The sequence below is a fragment of the Triturus cristatus genome, chromosome 4_2 (genome assembly GCF_964204655.1).
Source record: "Triturus cristatus chromosome 4_2, aTriCri1.1, whole genome shotgun sequence".
Classification (NCBI taxonomy): domain Eukaryota; kingdom Metazoa; phylum Chordata; class Amphibia; order Caudata; family Salamandridae; genus Triturus; species Triturus cristatus.
In genome coordinates this window covers 776,115,934-776,136,563 of record NC_140586.1, presented here as the reverse complement: position 1 = coordinate 776,136,563, position 20,630 = coordinate 776,115,934, and the positions used below count along the sequence as shown (strand labels likewise).

At 46.0% G+C, this 20,630-nt stretch overlaps 1 protein-coding gene across 1 annotated transcript in view; it reads right to left on the bottom strand.

Moving 5' to 3' along the window:
• Positions 1-20,630, bottom strand: part of STIL (STIL centriolar assembly protein) — a 310,496-nt gene that overhangs the window by 101,510 nt on the left and 188,356 nt on the right. The window contains exons 11-12 of the mRNA XM_085602678.1: positions 16,724-16,838; positions 10,004-11,017 (exon numbers count right to left, since the gene is read on the bottom strand). Coding sequence (XP_085458804.1) covers positions 10,004-11,017; positions 16,724-16,838 — 1,129 coding nt within the window. The remainder of the gene's footprint in view (positions 1-10,003; positions 11,018-16,723; positions 16,839-20,630) is intronic.

The following is a 20,630-nucleotide window of genomic DNA, read 5'->3' as shown; positions in this document are numbered from 1 at the left end:
CAGGGGTGTGTGCCATGTCAACTCTGTTTTGTTCTGCACCCAGACACTCAGCCTGCAAAGGCAGTGTGTGTGTGTCAGGGTACAGGGCCCCTAAGGGTGGCACAATAAGTGCTGCAGCCCTTAGGGTCCTTCTCTGGTCACAGTGCCCTGGGTACCTATGGTACAATTTACCAGGGGCTGACATGTGGCCAGAGATGCCAATTGGGTTTTGGCTGTTAGGCAGTTTTTAGGGAAGGAACACAGGCCCTGGGCACCTGATTGGCAGGAGCCCAGTGCACACCAAGGAAAAGTGCATCAGTTATCAGGCAAAAAGTGTGTGTGTGTGTGTGCGCGCGCGTGTGTGTGTGTGGGGGGGGGGGGGGGGGGGTTACTGCAACAGAAACCCACTTCCCTACACTAATGGCTATGAACAGTCCAATTACACACAAGCAGAAGAACAGTAGTTATCCTAATTGTGAAAATTCAATTCTCACATAGCTGCCTCGTGTTCAACCCACGCATTGGGGGGGGGGGGGGGGGGTGTCTCTGGTTCCCTTCCCACTGGACAGGAGCTTTCCACTGGCAGGGTCTCCAAGCCCCCTCACCCACATAAGGTGAGCTACGGAATCTGAGAATTTACTACTGCAGAGCTGGAAACAGCAGCTTGCTCGAGTTAGACTGACAGAAGAGGCTTCAGGGCACTCACTCAAGTCTATCCTGAGATAACTAGCCACATATGTAAGCTTTCGTGTGGTGCAGCAGCATGGCAACTCCCCACATTAATATACGTAAAAGCAAATAATTTTAAAAAACAATGGTGATCCTCACACCAGTACCAGCGCACTCTTCTCTGCACCATTCCCTGTGAGAGGTTTGCTGGCTTTCGGGCAACTCCAACAAGTTTACAGTTTAAAATAAATGAGGGTATGTGGCGTACTGCTAAGCCAAAAATTAAAGGAGGCCAATAGTGACACGCGGGGCAATACTGCCAGTGCTAATGGAGAACAGCCCATTATCGCCTAAGAGACAGGGGAGTCGGAGCCTAACTTGCGTCTCCGGCATTTCCAACTCCCTCCGCTGCCTATATATCTTGAGGGTGGCAGTCCCCGGCAGTTATGATGTGAGTCGGGTGGCCCTTTGTAACGTGCCATTTCCACCCGAAGTTGCACCTATGTAAAACGGCTATGTCCACGCACCTAGAAAAGGGAAAGGAGGAGGGGGGAGGGGGGGGGGGGGGGGGGGGGTTATGGGAACACAGGTGCTCGAATTGCATGCACTCTTAATGAGCAGCGCACGATAGCAGATAAGCAACCGAAACCAAATAAAACACGACTCAAATTACACAAACAACTTGATGTGTGTGCTCTTGTTCTGTGTGGTTGCTTATGGTAACGTACTGTAAGTGGATTCTGAAACAAGAATAACTGCTAAACTACGAGCCGAAAGGACTACTAGAAAGCGCTGGGTGCTTTCAAAGCTGATAGAACTGAACACCAAGTGTCTGAGACAGCGCATGCCCTGCCTAGGCGAGACATAAAAATAGCAAGTATATATGTTTGGGCTTCAGAGAAAAACCGTTCAGGTAAGTACGTTATCAAATCTAAATTCTTTTCACTTTAAAATGTGGACACAGTGCAGTTTGTGAGTTATGCAATGCTATCCTATAGAGGGAAGAACAAGTTCTGCAAATAGGTATAGTACAGCAACTTAGAAGACCAATCTCCAGGAGTTAAGGAGAACGATGGGCACGGTCCAAGGCAGCACCAGCATTACGCCACCAGCGGCACGAGGGCGACCTGGTGCAGGGTGCAAAACAGCGTTGGGAGCCCAATAGGTTTCTATGGAGATTGGTCACTTTGAAAAGAAGTTGCAGCCTCTGGCTGGAAGGCCAGTCGGGGTGACCTTACAGGGGAGTTGAAGGCTTGCGATGTTCAGGGATGAAGTGACACCTGGGATCCTCTTCTCCACGGCCAGGAGGCGACGGATGCAGAGGTTTTTTGAAGTCAGGTTTTCTTACCGGAAGCAGTAGTGGTCGAGGGGGCTAGTGTGCAGAGGCTACAGGCGATGTCAGGGAGTCCACGAGGGATGAAACCACATTGGACTCGAGCTCTAGAGGGCTGGGGAACCTTGTTGACACCGGTGGCCCATCTCAACTAGAGCCGGAGGGTACGGGTGCAGTGGTGGCTTTAGGTGTAGTAGTTGCTTCAGGTGTCAGGTTTTGGTGGTTCCGGAGGCCTCAGTCTTTTCTTTTGGGGTGTCTGCGGGATGCAGGGAACAGTTCTACTGTTCTTCAGAAGGTCTTGGTCTTTACTGAAGGTAGGCACTCCTCCCAGGTTTTGGAGGTACACAGCTGCAGGACGGGTCGTCTTTGGCTCAGGTTCGACAGAGAATGGCAGACAGGACAGCAGGGCTGGGACCAGGTCATGTGCTCTTCAGTTTTCGGTATTTGCGGCTCTTCGAATCCTTCTTTGTAGGCCATCAGGATCTGCTTCTCTGGTGTCAAGGGCTCCCCTAAATGCTGAATTTAGGGGCGCTAGGGGAGTTCAGGGTCGTTGCCAATGGGCTACTGACCCATGGGGTCACTACGCCCCCTATATGACCACTTCCTGCAGGAAGTGTGCATAACCCTGTCCCAGAATTATTACGTATGCCATCACAAAATTGGCTACGTGTCCGCCTCACAGTAGCCCACCTTAGGGGTGGCAGGACTAGCTAATTTTCCAAAGAGGCCCTGGACAAAGTGGTCGGCTTCCTCACTAGGGAAGAGCCAGATTTGCATTTCAAAGGCAGCTGCCCTTTGAGGCTTGCCACCCAAGGAAGGGTAATCAGCAGGTCATCCTGTGGGAGGGGGTGTGCCCTCTTCCCTGACAGGCTTTTGTTCCAACTCTCCTTAGGGCAGATGCTCTCACCTTAGGAGGTCATGTGAGAAAGCGCCCTTTTTCTGCAAGGTTGCCCAGGTGGTTTTGCTGAACTGCTGATGTGCTTTGCCCGAGTGTGCCCTCAGCTCCTGCCTATCAGGTACGCAGGGCCCATGTTCTTACCCTAAAATTAAAAAAAAAAAAAAAACAATTGGCATCTCTGGCCACAGGTCGGCCCCTGGTAAATGTTACCACAGGTATCCAGGGCACTGTGACCAGGGAAGACCTCTAAGGGCTGCAGCACTCAAGTCATCCTTAGAGGCCATGTACCTTTATACTCACACACTGCCTTTTCAGGCTGTGTGTTTTGGTGCAGAACAAAGTGAAGAGTCGACATGGCACACATCTGTGTGCCATGCCTACAACCCACTGCCCAGGCATAGGTCAGTCACCCCTCTAGATGGGTGCACTATACCAGTGGTGATGGTACAGGTGCATGAGCCCTGTACCCCAACAGTGCCTAAGTCCATTCTTAAACATTGTAAGTGCAGTACTGCCATTAAGAGTATATGGTGCTGGGAGTTTGTCATTACGAACTTCACAGCACCATAATGGCTACACTGAAAACTGAGAAGTTTGGTATCAACCTTCTCAGTACATTAAACCCACACGGATACCAGAGTGGGATTTAAAGAAAAATGCACACAAAGGGCAGCTTGGAGAAGCCCCCTAAAAAAACGACCTACCACTAGTGTCCAGGCTGAGTGGCTGCTTTTAGCTGCCAACACAAAAAATTTTCCTGGACCCCTGAGTCGAGAGCCTGCTGCTCTCTGGGGCTTGAAAAAATGCACATCCTGGGACGAGGTGCCAAGCCTCCTCTTACAGGATGGGCAGGGTCCACGAAGGGGAAGCTTCAAAGACTTGCCGCCTTTGTGAGCTTACCGAGGCCACTTGCTGCTTTCAGCAACTGGTCCCCACTGGTTCTGACCCCCACTTTAGGCGGGAGAACTGTCGGGAAAAGCAAGTGAGGAAGAAAGGTGTGCCCAACTCTGCCATCTCCACTCCTCAGGTAGGGGAGGCGAGGTGAAGCACAACTCTCAGTCCCCACCATCTTGCAGATGGGGTTTACCGAGTCAACCAGGGAAAGGGTTATACCCAACTCCCACTGTAGGGTGGCATAATAGGGGGTGTACCCACCCCAGGGAAGGGACCCATTGGTCCCAACCTTTTTACATACCTGTAACGCCCCTAAATCTAGTATTTAGGGGCACCCCTGAACCTTGGTTCCTGAGACAAGAAAGTAGAAGAAGAAAAGAAGAAGGACCGAACAGCTGTGCAGAAGCTAAGAGGACGCCCTATGACTTGGCCCCAGCCCTACCGGCCTGTCCCCACCTCGAACCAGCAGAAGCGAAACCCGGGGGTATCCTGCAGCAACAGCCTCAAGAACCCAGAGGACCTGCCCAGCCTTCAAAAGAAAAGACTCGGTCTCCCGTGACTTAGGACTTTTAGGTCTGCTGTAGGGGTGACTCACAATTATTACATGCAGTGGTTAGGGACATGTCACACAGGGATGCGTGACATGTTATGTTTTCACTTTTGTTGGAACCAAGACACGAAGCCTGCAATGGCAGCCTAGCATGTACTTGGCGAGTGGTCCTTTAGTGTGGCATAATTCGTGCGGCTGCCTTTAGGGACCCTCTTTAGTACCTCAGGCCCTAGGTACCAGGGTACCATTTACTAGGGACCGATAGAGGGTGCTAAAGGTTTTGCCAATTGTACAGTTTTCAGAATGAGCTCCGGCACTGGGGACCTGGTTAGCAGGAATCTAGTGCACTTTCAGTCGAAATCACATTTACCAGGCAAAAAGTGGGGGTGACCATGTCAAAAAGGGCTACTTTTTCTACAGTGAAAAAGAAATACACTGCCAATTCCCCACAACAAGCACTCTCAATTTTCAGTTGCAGAAGGAAATTATTTAGTAGGCTATACCCTGGTCGGTTAGAGAGAGCGAGCAACCGTTGCTGAAATTGGCTGGAAGGATATTAGCCCCCGGAAGACCATGTATCTGCAGACCATGATCTGTTGCTCCACATGTAGGTATTGTGTTGGAGGTATTACTCTCAGCTCAGGAGAAGGGTAAACTATGTGTGTCTGAGCATAAATACGTCCGATTGGTATAAAACCTGCCAACAGAATAAGAACAGACTTCAATTAAGGATAAAGTCTTGCCTGCTAGGGAGGTGCAGTCAAACAGAAGCATCATTGGTAAGCTAGTGGTGCAGGAATGGTAAAAACCTACACTTCGACACCACAGGTTGGCTGCTATCGCCCACAGGTATGTAAAATTGGGGTAAAATGTACAGCACTCCCCGAAGTACTTGGAAACAAGTAAGAGCCTTAAGTAAACCCTGTGATGGTGGTTGCCCTTCGGCACTGACAGCCTCACAGACTTGCAAAGCAATTTGAGTATTTGTCTGCTGAACCCAGCTGGTCCTCTGCTGTGCGAGGTTTCGATGAAGGTTTTGGAACCAATTCTACTGCATGTCAATAGAAGAGAATATCCAGCTCCCAGCAATCATGCTGGGAGGAAATCTGTATTCCCCTATGCTCCAACCCCCGGTATGTGAGGGGGAGGAAGAATCTGGTGTATTGAGCACGATCTTCATTCTTAGTAGTCAAACTGCCTTTGTCCTCATGTTGCTATTTTATAGACTGTTGTTGCCCGTACTAAGAAATACAAGACAATTTGAGCAGTAGCTCAGGTGCAAATATGAAAATTATATTAAGTGGAAGGCTCATAGGAACATCTTTGTCTGTAGAATTGGTATCAGTAAGATGGGAAACTATGCAATGCTGGAGGATGACAAGTGACTTTGCCATGTCAGTGATCACATTGACTGCCTACAAGGTATCCTCCACATACTCCCCAAACAAATGTTGAGCATCAAAGAGCATGTGGAGTACTTTAGTTTTGTCACATGGCTGGGTTAGGCTAGGGAAGAAACATTGCCATTTTACATGCACACGTTTCTGAAGTTGCCTTCTTTTCTATACAAGGACTTGACACACATTTGCTTGTTTGACAGCACAGTATTAGTTCCTCTGAAACCATTTGCTTACATTTCCACTTTGTAGGCACACTATCAGGACATCTTGAGCATTTAGTATAAGGCCTAAACATCCATTGTGCAAATGGTGCTGTTTGTTGTTCGTCCGTAAGGCGACAGCTATCACAAGAGGATAAACAAAGACAGCCTGGCTGAGGCATTGGCACTGAAACATAAATGGAGGTAATTTTATGGAGAGACACATTTTCGTGTCTAAATCAGAAGAGCACTCTGCTGTCACTGCTTGTCAAAGTCTCAGCCCAGCTGATTTCAGTTTTCTCTCTGTGCAGAAGGATGTCCAACTTGTGACCAAGACGGGGACCTGAACACATTCACCCACAGGTAATGGGGAGGTAGATCATCCAGTAAGGGTTTTTGACAGCTCACCTGCCCTAGGAAACTAGGTGAGGGAGCGCATAGTAGGAGTACACTATACACAGTATTTAGGGAGCTTTTTGTCTGGTATTTGATACAAATTTGACTGAAGTGTACTGGGTTCCTGCTAACCAGGTCCTCAGTACCAGTGTTTTTACCCTACAAATGTTCACTTGTTTCCCCAAATGGCAAAACCTTTAGCACCCAGTAAGTCCCTGGTAAATGGTAGCCCTGGTAACTAGGGCCTAAGGTATTAAAGCAGGTCCTTAAGGGCAGCAGCACTAATTGTGCCACCCTAGGGGAACTCACCCCAAGCATATTCTGGGCTTGGTGCAGACAAAAATGAAAACACAACATGCCCACATCCGTGTGGGCCATGTCCCATAATACTAATACTATAGGAGGTGCACCGAACACAAAACAAGTAGTTATTTCTTTAAATCTCTTCTTTTATTTCATAATTATTCATAAAAACAGCCAACGCATTTCGTTCCCCAAAGATAGAACCTTTTGGACTTTCATCAGGGCTCAATCATCAAGTGATAAATCTCAAATATGATGAAAGGTCATAATAAATAATCCGATTTTAGAGGGGCTCCAAAAAACTATCACAATGATTGGAACCTATTGAATAAATCTCGGAACACCGCGCAATTGTCCTTATCAAATTTTAGGGATATGAAGGTTAAAATTTTGCCACCTTTTATCAGGATGAAAAAAATATATGCTTTCAAAAATTAGTAGTACTGGCTTAGACACAATAGTCCATACTGAGAAGATAGTTTCAGAAGAGTGAAAGATCAGCCACCGTGATACGTGGACCTGTCTTCCACAGCTATTGTGCCGGTGTCAGTACTACTATTTATTTTAAGCACCCTTTATACGGCAGCAGACATATAGCGATAGCTATCCACCAAGTCCGTCACCTTGCATTGTTTTTATGTCCCATAACACTGCATGTAATATTTAGAAGTAATCCCTACAGCAGGACTGATGGTCCTAAGGCAGGGTGCTGAACATTACACGAGGGCACACCTGCATGAACAAATATGCCCCAGTGCTGGTCAGTCCTATTACTGACAGTAAAAATTACCAGGGAAGCCATTTTAAAACATGTGCTGGACACTGGTGAAAACAAGTGCCCCAGCTACATGATGCCTTCATTGAAGATAGGGATGTTTAGTATCACAAAACTCATATTGAATAGCACACACGGATTGCAGTGATGGATTTACCAGTACATGCACCCAGAGGGCACCTTAGAAAACCTGAAAACCTACCTGCCTCTGGTGTGCTCCCAGACTGGTTTCTGCCAGCCTGCCACCGGAGACACTGTCCTGACCTCCCAGGGTGAGAACCGCTGCTCTCAGGAGGCCAGAACAAAATCCTGTCTGTGAAGAGCGTTGAACACCCCCTCCCACAGGTTGACCTGCTGAATAGCCTTTCTAGACCAGCAAGCTTCAAAGAGCTGCCACCTTTGAAATGTGAACCAGGCTCTCACTAGCAGGAGAGAAAGCCAACTCCCTTGTCCAGAGCCCCTATGGCGCCTGGGCAGGCGGGAAAGTAAGCTAATCAGGTAGAAATTCCGCCCGCAGTCTAGTACCACCTCTAAGGTGTGCTAAACTGAGGTGGATATAATTTTACAGAAGTAGCCATCTTTGTGATGGCATACTTAGAAATTCTGTGACAGGGTTATGCCCACTTCAAACAAGAAGTGGTCATATAGGGGGGCGTAGTGACTGCAAGGGTCTGTAGCCCATTGGCTACTACCCTACACTCCCCAAACGCCCCTAAATTCAGTATTTAGGGTAACCCCGGTCACCAGAAGGGCAGATCGTGATGACCTGAAGACGACGGACAGCAAGAAAAGAAGACATAGCAACAGACTTGGTGCCAACCCTGCCGGCCTGCCAACTTCGCATATTGCACCAAAAGTCAACTTGTCCTGCAGCTGCTGAGTCCCCAAAGCACGGGAGACCTGCCAGTCTTTGCCCAGGAACCATGACCTCCCGAGGGTCAGCAGTACTGTACCCTGCATTCAGCAGACAGCCAAAGAAATACCAAGAGGACTCTGGCCCCGCCAAAACCCAATGCCACCAAGCACACCTGCTCCCGAACCCCCTAGCCTGTGTAAAAGTGGATCCTTACTGTCAGCGCGGTCCCCAAGCCCTCAAGGTACCAAGTCCACTTTGGAGTATCTCCTCGTGAACACCCAGACATCTCTTGCAGCCTCTGTTGGCAGGCGCCCTCAACCGTGAGTTTTGTCGGAGGGCGAAACCAGACACCCCAAAAACCCTCTGCGCCCAGACGGCCGGTCCCAAAAAGAGGTGTCCCCAACATCTCAAGAACTAAAGCAAACCATTGGTTTGACCGGACTGGTCTCCCAGTTCCCTACTGCAGCCTCTTCCTACCATGACCATCCTCCATTGGATAACACTGGGCACCCAACGCTGTTCTGTACCTCTGCACCCAGCCGCCCTAGAGCCTCTAGTGTTCTGTTGGTGCTGCCTTGGACCTTGCCCAACACTCATCTAAACTTCTGGAGAAGGGTCCCGTAAGTTGCTGACAAGAAATGGTAACCACATAAGATTTTTCTCCCAAAGCTTAACATTGCAGAAGTCAGAAATTGCACGACTTGTTGAACTGAAAAATATTCCTATTTAAAAAAGGTACTTATCTGAAGGATTTTCTTCAGAGGCTTAAACATATATGGAGATACTTTCCATTTTTATAAATTGGTTTGGATCTCCTTCTGGAGTCGTGTGTGTCATTTATTGACCAATGTGTGTATTTTCAGATGGCTTGCACTCCTCGGTGTTAAACCTAAGGCTGCTCAACCACCCTACGCATAATAGAATACCATTGGGATTGCCACAGCAAATCCCCGGTCTGCTCATAAGGGAATAACTGGACTCTTTACACGATACATCTCATTTTGATACATCATATAAACAAAGAGCCAGCCTCCTACACATGGTTATTAGTACCATAGAGGTCATTAGAACTGTGAAGCTTTTAGGTGTTCTGGTAAAAACACATAATACTCCAATTTAGAAATGCAAATCTTTTTGGCTACCCAATTTCCCTCCCCTTTGTTTATACAATGGAGTCCATACTGCCAAAAGGCCCGATTCTGAGGGTCCTGGCCCAGAGAAATCAGAGGCCAACAACACAAATATTTTCCCACGCTTATAGCTATAAAAGGATGTCCAGAAATACAAGCAATAGAGTCAAACTTTGAGAAAATCAACAGCCAAATGTAGACACTCAAAAATCACACTTCCAAGAATTTGAAGACATATGGAAACTACTCCACTGAGCATTCTTCAGGACGAAATCTAAAACAAAACAGATGTCTTAACTTATGAATGGGTGCAGTTGAAAGCAATCACAATGCAAGATATGTGAGGGAAAAGCAAAGGAGGGCAAGCCACAAGATGAAAATAACACCACTGAAGGAACACTTTAAATCTGTATACATATGTTTCTTATTCTTTCATCATCATTCAAGGAATCATGCAACACACCAGGGTTGATCATTTTTGAAAGCATGCAAGACACTGGCAAACGGGTAAGCAATAACCAGCAAATCAACAGTACCCATAAAAGAAAATTAACTGTAATTTATTTGGTTTATCGAATTTCTATTAGATTGGCAGGTGGAAGCCCAAACAGTTCACAAACCTGAGCTTGAAGCAATTTCAGTTGCCGGTCTTGTTCTGCAAGGAGTCTGTAAGCATCCGGAGGTAATCCCATCATTCCATTTCCCAATAATGCAGGTAAACCAGACTGCATACAAGCAGAATGAGCTGCACACGATGCACTACAAGGTCCTGCCTGTGAAGAATGCATTCTCCTAGGTGAAATTAAATTGCTAGTAGCAAAACAGTTTTCCCTTTTGCTTTGATGGCCTGGATTAGTTGGGCTACTTGAAACACACACAGGGCTGCAGCAAACATTAGGATATGCTACATTTTGAGGAAGCACAGAATATGAAGTTTCGGCAGGGACATCAGAATGGATTTCAGGAGTACTGCTGGAGCCCATATTATCCACGCCATGCCACATATTTGATGGGTAATATTGAATATGTCCATTTAGATAACAGCCACAAGTATGGATAGGAGAGGAGCATGGTCCATCTGCTGGTCTTTGTTCATTTTGGAGTGTTACATGGGAGGGAGACGCAAAAACTGCCTGCCTAGAATGCGAGGAGGATCTTCTTATTGGGGGGGGCCCTCGTCTAGGAGTGGCATTGTCTATGGCAGGGCCATGGTGCTGAGATTGCATTCTTTGTTGAAGTATTGAGGCATCTGGTGAAACTCCACTCCGAGGAGTGGAAGGTGAGGAAGAAGACGAGGAAGAGGAGGAGGATCTGCAGCTTTTCCTTGTTGCTGGTACACTTTTCCTCATGGTGGATTGTTGAGAAGATGGCGTTTCCAGAATCAGTTGATTGGGCAGTCTTCTCACTGAATGCTCTTTAATATGCCAGACAAACTTCTGCTGATCAATATCGAAGCATTGATTTTGACTGTGCACATTTCCAGGTGGGTATGAGTTTCTAACAGGCACAGAAGGGGGTGAAGGTGGATTTCCACTGCTTACATTTACTGCATGATTTGACCTGGTTTTAGACTCCGCAAAACTACCATCAAAAACAATAGAAAGTTCTGGAACTGAAGGGTGAATTCTTGAAACCTAAGAGAAAAGATATTTAAGAAAGCTTTAATTTTTAAGTATTCTAGCTGCCACTGGTTAAGGAAAATTAGGTTTTCAAAAGGTAGACAATATTATCTCTGCATGTTCAGGATCAAGGAGCATATTTTTGAATACATATGAGTAGTTACCACACAATAAGCCCATGAGGCAACTGTTTGATTGTTTTTTAAACATACTCCAATTTTCCATACCAGACATAAGATGGTGCATTTGTCTGCGAACACCATTCTAGCCACGTTTTTCTATTCTAGACTACAGGACTGTGGAAAACTGACTGTCATTTAAATTCTGGGATATGCCCAGGTCCTTATGTCAGCAGAAAGTCAGTAAGGTCGTTTTTCGGTTTAAAAAGAAAACTAGCAAGGCTGATTTTGGATGGAAAAATAAATGTACCAACAGTTTTACCTCATGTGAGACGCCTGCCAAATTTCTTTTCTTTTGTGTCAAGGTTTTATTCCATCAGCCTCTTTCACTATACCGGTTTTTAAAAACAGTTGTAGATCCTTTGATGGCGAGATGTAAGAGAAGGACAACTAGGACATGCGCCTGGTCACCTTCTCGATTTTCACACTCCTCTTATTCACCCCATCTAAAGATATAGATAGGCAGCAGATGCATCATCTTTGTCCCCACAAGGGTTCAGGTTTGATTCCCCACAAGAGGAGTGACCTCAAAATCTTAGCCATGGCTGATTACACTCAGTCGACACAGATTAGGTACATATAGCACTATTCTTGTATCTTTACAGAGGGCACCATGGCACTCCGAGCTAACAGAAAGAACTTGAAAACTTTGAGGTTATTACATTCACCCTCTAGTCATGCCAATGTCAAGGTCACACTCCCCAGTATTACCAGACTAAGTCGTGGAAGAGGATCAGGACCCTACCACCATTGTTACCACTGAGAAGGTCATCCCAATTCTTATGTCTGTGGCTGAATCTTCTGTGCCTTTTCCATGACTAATCACTCCAGGATCGTAAGACGAAATGATAATATGGTCCTCTTCCACCACCAACTGTATGTCCAAAAACTTTGAGTAAAGAGGTGTCAACTCATAAAAACGCTCCGGAATACCCAATGTATGTATGTATGTATGTATGTATGTATGTATGTATGTATGTATAGGATTTATAAAGCACAGGAATCACCCCCGGAATGTCAGACGAGAATGTGCAGATGGAAATTAAACTCTGAATAATGCCGTTTTCAGGAGCTTCCTAAAGCGTAAAAGATTGGAGCATTTGCGCAGGTCCACAGGTAGGGTGTTCCAACATTTCAAGGCCAGATGGACAACAGTTTTGCCGCCTGTCCTAAGCTTCTTAAACCGGGGAACCACTAACAGCCTTTTCCCTTCCGATCTAAGATGACGATTTGGACAGTAGACTTTGAATTTATCCCCCAGGTAGTTGGGGCTCGTGCCATAGAGAGCTTGAAATTAATTCTCTGGCGGATAGGGAGCCAGTGAAGCTGTTTTAATAAAGGTCCTACCGAGGTACGAGGAGTTTTTTTTTAAGTGCCAGGCGAGCGGCCACATTTTGAACAATCTGCAGTCTGCTGAGAAGGGACTCATTAGCAGATGCCAGCAGAGTATTGCAGTAGTCCAAGCGGCCAATAATCAATACCTGAATCAAGGTTCTTCGCACAGAGTGGCAACCAGCGAAACACTCTTCGCAGGAGGCTTAAGGTATGATAACAGGTCCCCATCGTAGTCATAACTTGGTCCTTCATGGATAGCAGAACATCTATGCGAACCGCCACATTTTTTGCCAGAGGTTGGAGAGGGTGCTGGACCTAATGTAGCAGGCCACCACCTAGGGGACCAGACGGCCTGAGATGTGCCAAACAGGATTTCCGTCTTAGACGCATTCAACTAAAGACAATGGTCCGTCATCCATTCTGATAAAGCTAACATACCCTTAGCAAAACACTGCTCAATATCCTCAGAGTCCTTATCAAAGGTTAGAAGAAGATGGATATCGTCATCATAAGAGAAAGGGATAAAACTGTTCTTCCTGATCACCTTGGCTAGGGGGGCCGCATAAATATTCAATAAAGTCGGGCTTAGACAAGAGCCCTGGGGCACCCCCTTAGTAAGTTTCAAGGTTTGGGAACGGAAAGGGCCCAAGTTGATGGTCTGAGTGCGCTAGTCGAGGAAACTGATGAGCCAGTTGAGTGCCGGTCTCTGCAGCCCGGCCTCCCTCATTTGAAAAACCAGTTTCTGATGAGAGACCGTGTCGAAGGCTGCTGTCAGATCCAATAAGACCAGTATCACTGCTTTGTTACCATCCAAAGCCATTTTGATATGATCTGTAACCCCAATAAGGGTTGTCTGTGGAATGGTTGGGTCTAAACCCAGATTGTGAAGGATCCAAAACAGTGTGGTTATCAAGGTAGTCCATTAGCTGAGTTTTGACATCGATCTCCACCATTTTACTCATCAGCGGGAGGAGTGAGATGGGATGGTAATTTGAGAGCGTGTCAGACAGCTGATCTTTTTTCTGGATAGGAATCACTTGAGCGGATTTCCAGTCCAAAAGGTAAAATACCTTCATGTAAGGAGGTATTCAGAATCTCCGTAATAGGGGCGGCTAGGAGAGGGGCAAGCAGGGCATATTTGTATGCTGGTATAACATCAAGGGGGAGCCCGATTTTGCCGTACTAAGCATGGCTTCCACCTGAGAGATCTGGACATCTTTAAAAAAATCCAGGCTCACATTCAAGTCCTCAACTACTTTAGAACCCAGATCACTGGGCTCAGCGCAATCAGATTTTTGAGGAAATACACTATAAATCCGATTGATTTTCTCATCAAGGAACACAGCTATACTGTCGCAAAGGCTCTGAGAGGGGGTGATCTGTTGGGCACAGGCTGTGGGCTTAGTGAAAGAGTTAAGGACTTTATATAATTCCTTTGTCGAGTTTCCTGCCTGGTTCAATTTTAATATAACATGATTTTTTCGTGCACTTTTTATTTTCTTGTGGTAAGCAGCTATGGTCAGTTTAATACTAAGTTTATCATTTTCAAGCTGAAACCCAAGGGTCGAGGAGTCTTGTGAATGGCTTTCCAAGGGTCCTAGAGAAGCAATTCTTCTTTTATTTAAACAAAGGGGATTGAGTAGTGTTTTCAATCAAATGCACAACTCTTCTGTGGGCATGTTTATTGAAAAACCACCTTTCAATTAGAAAATGTGTTTATTTGAAGTATGTGTGTTATGAACCTGAATTGCATGGAGAGCTTATACTTGAGAAGTTAATGTTTCTTAGTTATGTTTGTTCTCAGATACAATACACATAATTCCAAACCTACCCAACAGCCTTTCCTTTTAAAGAAGAAGTTGTGATGTGAAGGTGCTGGTTGGACTGAGGTATTGTTTGTGCGGCAGTCAGTCGGTAGTCACAAAAGAAACAGCACCTGTATACATTCAACGCTCTGCTAGTGAAACAAAAGTGTTGTATTGTTCCTTAATTGTATTGTTAGAATTCCTACCTGGCGGAACAGTTTCTTTAAGTATTTAGGGTGGATTTAAGAAGTGTTATTTCACCACAAAGGAATTATTTTGAATGCTGCCATTTAGAGAGGATCCCATAATGGAGATCTGTTCCTTCTAAGCCACCCATGTTTTTGGCATATTGGGAAATTAATGCAGTTTAGAGGCTATGGGGAGAGACACAGTCAGCAGAGTCTTAAAAATAACCTCTTAGGCTTAGATGTTTACGCAAGCATGAGAAGCATGCCAAGCCATGACTTGAATAGATGGTGGACATGATCAGATTTACAGGGGTGCATTCCTGAATATAATTTATAGTAAAGTGAGATTTGCATGCTGTATGCAACTTCGGATACGTGATGGGGTGCAGGTCACGTCAGCAGCTTTGGCTTTAGGGAGAAGCTGTTTGAGGAGCAGTTTTTAGCAGTGGAGTGTGTGATCATTCAAATGCGGCCAGTGCCTAGGCAGTCGTGCGATCAGACTGTTTATCTGGGCTCCCCAGACACCCAAAGCAGTTCACGCACTACACGAACTCCGTGCTGATTCTACCTTCCCTGACCGTGTCAGTGAAGTTCCTCCATTGGCAACTTTCCAGGCATCTGTTCTATCAGTTAGTCCTGATGAGATCCCGTTATTCCTTATGGGATTGAAACATCGTCGACACACATCTCCAACTCTATACTAAAATGTGTATCAAAATTTGGAGTATGAGATGTTAAATAGATTGTGACTTTGTTTATTCACATGCTCGCTTATTGAAAAATCACCTTTTTAAGTCACTTGCCTGTGGTAAGGAAATCGGCTGATTTCCCTCTGCCCTGTCACGGTTTGCTCACTCACTCTTTTTTTTAAATTTCTCCGGTCAATTTATCTAGTCATTAAATATTTCATTGATATATTATTACTTTCCAATTTTTATTACCAAAATTGTGATATTGTGTCTTAATCCAATTGTAAGGGGCCTTTGTTTCTCTTAGCATACATTTACCCTTGGTCCCTTCAGACTTCTAGGGTGTCCTTGTTCTTTTTTTGTACCACGGTATTTATGTCATCAGCATAAGAGACCACAGAAAAGCTGAAATTTTTTATGAGCCTAGCTACAGGAGCCATGTAAATATTGAATAATGTGGGGCTCAGGGACGAACCCCGCGGGACTCCACAGGAGAGAAAACGCCTTTGACATAAACCCACTAATTTCAACAAACTGCTCTCTATCAGACAAAAAGGATGACAAACGATACCTCCTGCTAGACAGTCGATGAGGATAGTCTAGTTCACCGTGTCAAAGGCTGCGGACAGATCTAATAAGATTAGAGCAGCCCACTCTCCCTTATCCAAGGTTAACCTTATTTCCTCCACTCCCGTGAGCAGGGCAGATTTTGTACTATGTTGACTTCTAAAGCTGTATTGGGATGAGTCTAATAGAGTGTTCTTAAAGATGAAGGCAGATAACTCTAGCGTTTATGACATTTTCTGCTGGGTGGGGAAGGCAAGAGACAGGTCTGTAGTTATTGGGGTCTTTAACATCAATGTTCGCTTTCTATATAAGCGAGAGGATGGAGGCCCTTTTCCATTCCTTCGGAAAGTAACCTTCGCTAAACATTATATTAAAGATTTCCATAAGATAGATGGCAACCATCCCCAATACTGGATGAAGAATTTTCAGTGGACAGGGATCAAAAGGTGAACCGATCAGCGCAAGAAGGGCCTGTATTGAGTCTCAGACGACGATCAAGAGGAGGTACCAGTGTTTAAGACTGGCCCTCAGATAAAGACTAATCCGAAAACGGAGTACAATGGCCCATAAAAAGCACAAGATTGCATGTTTCAAAGAACAACAACTTGCAAATAGGTGCTCCCACTACTGGATCACAGGAGTATGAGGTAAGTAGGTGCATCTACAACCACACATGCAACGAATACTATACACATACAAAAACACACAAAATATATGGACGAGAACTCTTCCTAATCTGGCCAATTTAACACAGACTGCATGTTATGTCATTGCGAAAATCTAGAGAATTGGATGCAACTCTCCTGCCGCTAACTCAGTTGCCCCTCACAAGAGTACCTAGATTACGCACTGTAAAGCAATTCAAACTACTGAAGAATTTTAACAGTTTACAGGTTGATTCCAGTGTGGCAGCCTTAAAATGTAGAGCTCCCCTGTATTAGTAGCGGCAAATCATTACCTGTTGGCTTGACGGATGAGGGCTAGGTGTTGGCCGCGGGGAAAAGTCTTCATCTTCTACACCAGAGTCATGATCACTTGCTGACAGTTTGTTTGGAGATGATCTCTGATTGAGACTAAAGATTCAGAACAGATTTAAAACCAACATCATGGACTACAATACGATTTCACTACACAGGCTCTGAGCAATGCTAAGCAAATCCCAGAAATGTTTGTGTTCTAGTTAGTCCAAACTCCTTTGCCCCAAGTAATACTAGTGACCTTACACAGGACATCCTAAAGGGCATCAATGCTATTACATATCACCTCACCATTGACACCAATACTACCACTGAAGCCACTGAACACCCCGTCACCCCACAGTTCACTAGCTTCAACATATGGCCATACAGTGAATAAAAGTCCTGGTCTTAAACTAGCCCGAAGCTCAACACCACTTATCATCTGGACAGGCATTGTGCCCAGAACAATACTACAGTCTGTAAAGCATGGTCATTGGCTAAGGTCATTCAAAATAGAACAACATAAAAGGATATTACCAACACATTATTTACTAACACGCTCGTTTTGAAACAAGACTATTTTACAAGTCAAAAGATGCATAATCATTTGAGGAATCGGTGAGGTCACTTATGAGGTCAGTTGTAATCTAATATCACTAATGTATTTGAGATGAGACCACCATGTTCAAGGTCCTGAGAGGTACGCTGGAAGGGCATTATGATTGCATAGATTAATGTAGCAGACACATTTCAGCTATTTGTTTTAACTAGTAATAATTACCCTTTGACATGGGATTTATGGGAGTTTCTCCTCATGTCAGACCCTTTTCCAAAGACTTAAGGGTCTGGGCACATGGCTTGGACCTTGGCCTTACATCTAGTGCCACAGCTGTGAGAACCTTTGAACTGTAGCACAGTGTGTGGCTTTCGCCCATGACCTGGAATCAATATGCCACACTCCCGGGACACGCTGGGCGGAGATCAAGCCACATCTGTGGACACATTTTGAGTGCACACACTAATACCTGCTATGAAACCCTTTTTGTATACCTAGGAAGTACTACACAAATATGCTTACTCACACCCCATGCCCAGTACCAGGCTCCTACTCAAGGACGCTGCATATGGGAGTGTTAGACATGTAATGATGCCAGTAACCTATGCCTAGCACCTCCAAAGTCCATTGTGCTGAGCCTTCAAATAGGGCACCTATTCAGTGGTGGTGGTGGACAAGCTTCCAAAATAACAGTAATAGACGAGTCAAGGATCTGGCTCGAATCTTAGAGCCCATTCAGGAGGCGAGCCCTGGAAATGTTTGGCATGTAAATCATATAACAAACATCACGTAAGATGTGCAAACTCTGACATTAATACGTGCCATTATAGCATTGCATTGAGAAAACCGTATTAAAAGGGATAGTTTTTAAATATGAAGCATTAGTGAACGAAGAGGCAAGACAGTTGTCATGTAAACGATGTGCATGGCAGATTGTTATAGAGCAACATAAAAGTATAATAAATCAAACACAATAGGGTTTGTATAACTGGTGTTAGGAACTCACATATTTGAATGTGCTGTATTAAGCGATAATGAAGAGGGGGGACAGTGGAGAGCGGGACAGAGCGTCGCTGTAGGAAGCTTCCTCTCTAAAGTGATCCAAATAAGGTGCACTATGCAGAGTCCAGGCAAACCCCAAAGGAATTACAGAGGCACAAATGACTCTCCAAATGGTCTCTTGTGGTAGTGTGGGCGAGCAGTTAGGCATATCAGAGGGTAATGCTAAGCAACACACACACAAAACTTATCAAAATAGAATGTACTTTTATATGCAATTAGACATCAAGATTATCGGAATCAGGCAAGTACTTTTCGGGTTATGATGTTTTTCAGTTTTCAAAAATGGACAGTGCAATTTCTGGATCAGTAATGCTATCCTAGGGAGGAAAAACGTGTAGTACATTCGGACACTTGTCAGCGCCTTACGGGACTGTTCTTTAGGACTGAAGGAGAGTAAGGGGCAAGGTCCAAGGCCACAACAAGTCACCTCGGGAGGCTCAGGGGCACCCAGGTGCAGAGGTGACACGGCGTTGGGTGTCCCATTCACTTCAATGGAAGAACAGTCCTCTTACAAAGAGGCTGCAAGCAGGTACTGGGGCACACATCCGTGGGAACCCACAGGGAGGCTCGACCCTTGAATTCCACGGACGCCCTTGGTCCACTTCTTCTCAAGCTGTGGGGCTCGGGTGGAGTGGGGTCAGAACCCGGCACAGGAGTCTCTCGCGGTTGGAGGGGGCCTACAGAAAGAGGCTGCAGACAGCAACTGGAATTCCAGTCTGGGCAAACCCAAGCGTGGGCTTAGCTCTTGTGGGACTCGGGCCCCGTTGGCTCTGTCACCTCCCTTGGACTCTGGCTCTGGAGCATGGGTGCATAGGTGCTTTGAGGTGTCTGGTGGCAGCGGTCGCAGACTCACTTTTGTCTTTGTTTTCTGCAGGAGGGGCAACCAGGAAAGCTGGGCCACTCTCTAAGTGGGTCTCACTGTTCTTGCAGGTTGGTCTTCCTTGCCATTGGTGTCCGGTCCAGGCACAACAAGCCTTGGTTGCTGCAATGGATCCTCTACCCCAGGGATTGGTATTGTGCGGCTCTGATCGGTCCTGGCGTCCCAACACTTGGAGGGAGGACGGATCTGAACTGTAGGAGCACTCATACCTCTTTCTGGGCAGCGGCTGCGTCAGTAGACCCCATTGGCCGCAGGTTGGTGTACCGGGTCTTGCTGCTTTGCTGCCTGCTGCTGCTGGGGAGTAGCTTTTCTACTCCAAGGGAGTTTCTCTGGCATTTGGCCAAGCACTGTCATCCCTCTGGTTTTTTTGGAGCCTGCACAGCAGCAGGACGAGTCGGAGCTCCACGAGAGTCTGGTGCAGCAGGCAGGCTGGCAGGGTTGGCGCCAAAAGTCATGCTTCTTGGTTCTAGGGTCAGCAGCCTTCTCAGTCGACTTCTTTTGTGTGCGCTGAAATCTGAAGTCTTGGTATCAGGGGGTCGCCTAAATTCTCAATTTAGGTGCATTAAGGGGAGTGAGGGGTAGTAGCCAATGGGCTACTTACCCTTGGGGTACTACAGGCCCTAGATTACCACTTCCTATGGGGAGTAGGCATCACCCTGTCCTAGAGGTCCAAATTTCACCACACATTATATGTTGCAAGTTCCAAAGTCGTGTTCGTGTCAGACTGGGTTACCCTAGAGGTGTGCCCAGCCTGGCAGTACAACACACCTACTGCATAGCGTGTTCAGGTGTCAAAGGGCTCTTGACAAAGGGCGCTGGCGTCCTCTCTATGAGAGGAGCCTGATTCGCTTTTCAAAAGGCAGTGGGCTCTTTGAAGCTCCCCTGCTTTGGAATGCTAATTTGCCAGCTGTTCCTGGGATAGAAGGTGATCAAAACTCTCCCAAGAGCAGGCATTGGTCCTGGCCTCCTAAAAGCCAAGGCTTTCAATCCTTGGGGTCAGAAACTCCTCTGCAGCAGCAGGCTGGACTGGACCAGTCTGCTAGCACACTGGAGGTTTTTTGTGGTCATCTCTAAGATACTCTCTGGGTGCATGCATTAATAGATCCATCACTGGATCAACACTGGTGTGGCATAAAGTGCAGTGGCATAAAGTGCACAGGCATAAAGTGGAGTGGTGAAGAATAGAGTGGAGTGGGTTTATTATGAGGTGCTGGATGCCAAACATATGTTTCAGTGAAGCCATGATCTAGCTGGAGAACTTGTTTGGACCACTGCTCAGTACATACCTTAAGATGGCTTCCCTGCTCACTTACAATATATAGCAGTAAAACTAGATATCACAAGGGCATATCTGCTCATGCAGATATGTCCTTCCGTAAAATATAATGCACCCTGCCTTAGGGCTCAA